Genomic DNA, 5152 nt, shown 5'->3' with positions numbered 1-5152 from the left:
TGTAGCCCAGGCTGGTTTTGAACTTGCAAGGATCCTCCTGCCTCAGCCTCCCGAGTGCTGGGATTACAGGCGTGCACCACCATGCCTGGCTCTTTTTACATTTTATTTTCAGCCAGGCATAGTGGCACATGCCTGTAATCCCAGCACTCGGGAGGCTGAGGCAGGAGGACCGCTGTGAGTTTGAGGCCAGCCTAGGCTACAAAGTGAGCTCAAGGCCAGCCTGAACTGAGACCCTGTCTCTAAAAGACAAAAAAAAGAAAATTATTTTCAGATAAGGTCTTGCTAACTTGTCCAGGCTGGCTTCAAACTTGCCATCCTCTTGCCTCAGCCTCCGAGAGTACTTGCAATGACAGGCATGTGTCACCATGCCCCGCACTAATTTGTTCTGTTCTTCCAGAACTAAAGCAGTGCTTGGGACATAGTTGGTGCTCAATAAACTGGTGAATGACTGAATTTAGATTCTTTCTGGTTTGAGACCAATTGGAAGGGGCAGGACAGACAGAAAAATGTGGGCATTTCCTCTTCACCTTCTCTCTCCATTTTGCTTTAAGGGTGGCAGGTTTAAGGAAAGATTGGGGAGGGAAGTGCAGCGGGGAGAAAAGAATGAATGTGCCCACAGGATCCTGCAGTCCCAGCACTCAGGAGGCTGAGGCAGGAGGGTTGTCAAGGTGAATTCAAGGCCAGCCTGCATTGCACAGCGAGACCCTGTCTGACAAAAAAAGGTAAAAAATAAAAAAAATCTAGGATGCCGGAGACTGGGTAACTTATAAGGAACAGATTTCTTTTGACTGTGAGATGCTTTTATCAGCAGGGAAGCGGAACGTTGTAATGTTAAGGTAGCCCGCGGCAAGTGTTTACACACGCATGACACATTTTCATCACCTCCCCAGTTGCCACGGCCCCCCCCCCCAGCAATGTCACATATTTGGGGAGGGTTCTAATGCATCTGGGTCACATTCATCCCCCACTGTCCACGCGCACACCGCTCCCCCTTGTTCCCTTCTTCCTGTCCAATAATGAGATTTATTTCTTCCAGGAAGCGGTGAGCCCCTGGCGAACAGGAAGGACAGAGCGGGCGTCCTCCTCGGCCCCTCCTCCCCAGCTGCCCCTGTGGGGATTAAGTTCCCTTTCCCTGAGCTTTGGGCACACATCTGAGGTGAAGGTGGTGCAGCCGGGGCGTGAGGACAGACGGCCGCAGTGGCCAGGCCGGTCGGCGTCCTGGGGGTGGAGAGACGAGTGGGCCCCGAGGCGCTCGCTCTGTTCCCCGTACCCGGCTGCGTTTGGCTCCGGGTCTAGAAACCCTGCCGGTTTAGTATCTTACTGAATTCCCACGCCGATCCTATGGGCTCCCCACCCCGCCCCATCTTCAGCAGATTCCAGCTCCAGGCTTCACAATAAACCGAGATTCAGGGGCCGGGACGTAGCTCAGCGGCATAAGGGCCTGCTGGCAAGTGCAAGGTCTTGAGTTCGATTCCTGGCACCAAAACAAACAAACAAACAAACAAACACCCCAGAGATTCACCCTCAAATCGGGGTCCCGCGGGTCCGCCCAGCTGCCGGGCTGGCCCCAAGCTCCGGGGCCACCTGTGGCTCTGTCCCCGCGTGGAGCGGCCCCCTGTGGGGCCCTGGGCGTCCAGGCGCCTCGGAGGAAGGCTCCTCTGCGGAAGATCCGCCCAGCGATGCCCACAACAAGCGCAGATTCCTCGGACCGCGCAGCGGGGTTCACGTCCCCCGCAGCCACCTGCGTCGCTCTGCTTCCTCGCTCGGCCCGGGCAGCCAGAGCCGGGCCCTGCGGGGAACTGGGGAGGGGTCGGCCCAGCTACCCCTTCGCGTCGCGGGCATCCTCCTCCCCAGCACGCGAGAGGACCAGGAGGACGAAGGGCAGCGCGCTGCGCACGCCGGGTCCAGCGGCCAGCTGTGTGCACGCATGCGCATGCGCAGTGACAGACCCGAAAGGCCCCTTCCTTGCTGAACCTCGCTGGGAGTCTCCATGTTACCCACAGTCTCGTGTTTCTCTTGACCTTTAAACTGAGCTTTAAGACGGGCGTGGAGGTGCATGCCCACGGTCCCAGCGTCTGGTGGGGGCTGGGGCAGGACTGCCAGTTTGAGCCCAGTCTAGGCAACTTACAGACTTCCCAAAGCCCCATCTCAAAAACATTAAAAAGGGGTGAGGATGTAACGCAGGGTGAAGGCCTTGGGTTTATTCCCAGTACAAATTTTTGATCACCCAGTGTGATAACAAATACAGCAACGGTGTGGCGTGAGCCATCCAGCAGAGAAGCAGGCTTGCCAAAACATACAGTGTGTCCTCAGCACCACCCCGGCACTCAGACTTGCAACTCCTCCCCAAGGTCAAATTGCCCACGAAAGGGAAGTGTTCTGAATCGATTCAGGAAGTCCAGGCAGCCAGCAGCGCAACTAAAGACCCTCAGGAAGGAGGACGCCAGAGCTGCTGCAGGAAGTGCCGGGAATGATGGGATGAGTGTGTTTGAAGCCTAGGGGGAATATTGTGAGGGGATTCATGGGAATGTGTCCTTTACTGTAATCATTTTTTTTTTTTTTTTTTTTGAGACAGGATCTCACTCTATAGTTCAAGCTGGCCTTGAATTCCAGGTGATCCTCCTGCCTCAGCCTCCTGAGTGCTGGGATTACAGGCCTGTGCCACCACGCCTGGCTGTAATTTTTTAAAATTGACGCATTCATCGTATTTCTGGTCACACCAGCTACTAGCACGATCAGCTGGTGGGGCACACAAGAAGGCTCTGGTAAAGCAGCTGTGACAGCCCAGGCCAGGCTTGGAGAATAGTGGGACTGCCATGGTCATCTCTTTAGTCAGAGAAGGACGGCTGACATTATTGATGCCACCCTGACCGGTTTAAAGATTTATTGCACAAGCGCTGGATGGGCTCTGGACCAAGGGCAGTACAATGCCCAGCTCTTCCTCCTGCTAGGGACATCTCTGTACATCCTCAAGGATGCCTGCCTGGGTGGAGAGACCCACCGCTCTAAACCAATCAGGATGATCCTTTGTATCCTGGGCCAGTAATTGACCCAGAGGTGGGCATGTGATTAGGTACTGACCAGTGAGACCCCAGCAAACCCTCTGGGCCACATCTGGGCGCGTGGCTGTGTGAGCAGTGATGGTCATCGGGCCTTAAGCCAGTGGAAGTGGAGCGGCAGAACTTGCTGGCAAAGTCTTCTACCTGCAGCGGTCACCTGACGCGATTCTACTTGCCCCGGGGCCTTGTGCCTACGCAAGGACATAGCCAGCCACGTGTCATGGCCCAGGCCCCTGGTCTGAAGACATGAAGCCACCAGTAGGAACTAGGGACAGCCAGATCCCCATGCAGGACCCCGTCCCGGCTCCTGTGCCCCGCTCCACAGCCCCGAGGGCAGAGGGGAAGCTGCCTGAGCCCTGGCCTGGGGCTGGGCGGCAGTGCCAATCTTTTTTTTTTGAGACAGGTCTTGCTGTGTAGTTGAGGCTGGCCTTGAGCTCACTTTGTAGCCCAGGCTGGCCTCGAACTCACAGCAATCCTCTTGCCTCAGCCTCCCGAGTGCTGGGATTACAGGCGTGTGCCACCATGCTTGGCTACAGCGCCAATTTTAAAGCCAAAGGGCTTCCCTCAGCGTCAGGTGGCTGCTGCCCGAGAGTGCCGTTTGGCTGGCACTGTTTAGATTGTTAATGTTTGCTCGATGGAAGTGGTTCAAAATTACATTTCACAGTAGGAGCTGGATCTGGGGTTTTGCATGGAAGCTCGGAAGCAGCAGCAACCTCAGGCTGACATGGTCTTACTAAGTAACTCAGGCTGGTCTTGAGATCAGTATGTAGCCCAGGCTGGCCTCCAACGCACAGTGATCCTCCTGCCTCAGCCTCCCGAATGCTGGGATTACAGGCGTGCGCCAACACGCCTGGCTCTCTCTTTTTTTAATTAGTCCACATTTGCAGTACACAAGGTGACATTCATCACGGGGAGCTGACAGGGGAGCTGACATACGCGCACAATGCATCGTGGTCCTTTTTTTTTTTTTTTTTTTAAAGGCGTGTACCACTACACCCGGCATCCAGACTTTTTTTTTTTTTTTTTTTAAAGGCGTGTACCACTACACCCGGCATCCAGACTTTAATTTTTTGATTTTGACACAGGACGACAGGGTCTGAGCCCTAAGTGGCTGGGGACCTTGCCAGTCTCCTGCCCCAAGCTCGTGCACTGGCACGCCCGGCAGAATGGTTTTCCAGGAGACACCGAGATACACTAAATTCTGGGCTGGGAATGAGATCCGGGCCTCAGGGGCCCGGCAAGTAGAGTAAGCGTGCACACCCAGCGGCAGGCGGGTTTTCTCTCTACAGCACGCAGCCCTTCCTTTAAAACTCTCGGCCAGGCGTGGTGGCGCACGCCTCTAATCCCAGCACTCCGGAGGCTGAGGCAGGAGGATCGTTGCGTGTTCGAGACCAGCCTGGGCTACAAAGTGAGCTCAAGGCCAGCCTGAACTGCACAGAGAGACCTGTCTCAAAAAAAAAAAAAAAGTCTACACTCTCCCCCCGCCACCCCCCCGTGTGTCCTCACTCCGCGTCACTGCTGAATGAACGCACGCACGATGTGCGCCCCTCCTGGCCACACGTGACTCGCTCACAGGGTAGGCGCCTCTGCGCCACTGCGGGTAGTGGGAATGCAGGCTAAAGCACGCGCACGCGCGGGAGCCAGCGGCGCTGCACCCCAGTGCGCAGGCGCGGGCGGAGGGCACTCCTTTCTCGGGCGCGCCGGCGGAGGGTTACAGCAGGGGCGTGGCTGTTGGGGGTGTGGCCGAGGGCGTGGCCCGCGAGGGCGTGGCCAGCGGGGCGTCCGGCCGCTCAGTCTCGCGCTTCCCCTCCGTGCGCGCCGCGTCCCGTCCGCCCGCCCGTCGTCCGGGACCCCCGTCCCTGTCCTCCGCCGGCCTGACCTCGGTCCCCGGCCCTCGCCACGGCCATGTCGGAGCGGGCGCCGCCCGGGCGCGAGGAGATCCTGGAGTGCCAGGTGATGTGGGAGCCGGGCAGCAAGCGCGACACGCAGATGGACCGCTTCCGCGCGGCCGTGGGCGCCGCCTGCGGCCTGGCGCTGGGTGAGTGCGGCGGGCTGGTCGTGCGTGCGGGCTCCGGGTACCCGGGCGGGTGGGC

At 57.7% G+C, this 5152-nt stretch overlaps 1 protein-coding gene across 1 annotated transcript in view; it reads left to right on the top strand.

Moving 5' to 3' along the window:
* Positions 1-4815: 4815 nt before the first annotated feature.
* The window catches only part of Aacs (acetoacetyl-CoA synthetase), a gene marked incomplete in the record, with an annotated part of 30353 nt that continues 30016 nt past the window's right edge, over positions 4816-5152 (top strand). The window contains 1 exon segment of the mRNA XM_005403000.2: positions 4816-5097. Within this exon segment, the coding sequence (XP_005403057.2) occupies positions 4965-5097 (133 nt within the window).

The sequence above is a fragment of the Chinchilla lanigera genome, unplaced genomic scaffold (genome assembly GCF_000276665.1).
Source record: "Chinchilla lanigera isolate Chin_1 unplaced genomic scaffold, ChiLan1.0 scaffold00081, whole genome shotgun sequence".
NCBI lineage: Eukaryota > Metazoa > Chordata > Mammalia > Rodentia > Chinchillidae > Chinchilla > Chinchilla lanigera.
The sequence above is the reverse complement of the archived record's forward strand: the minus strand, read 5'-3'. Positions and strand labels throughout refer to the sequence as shown.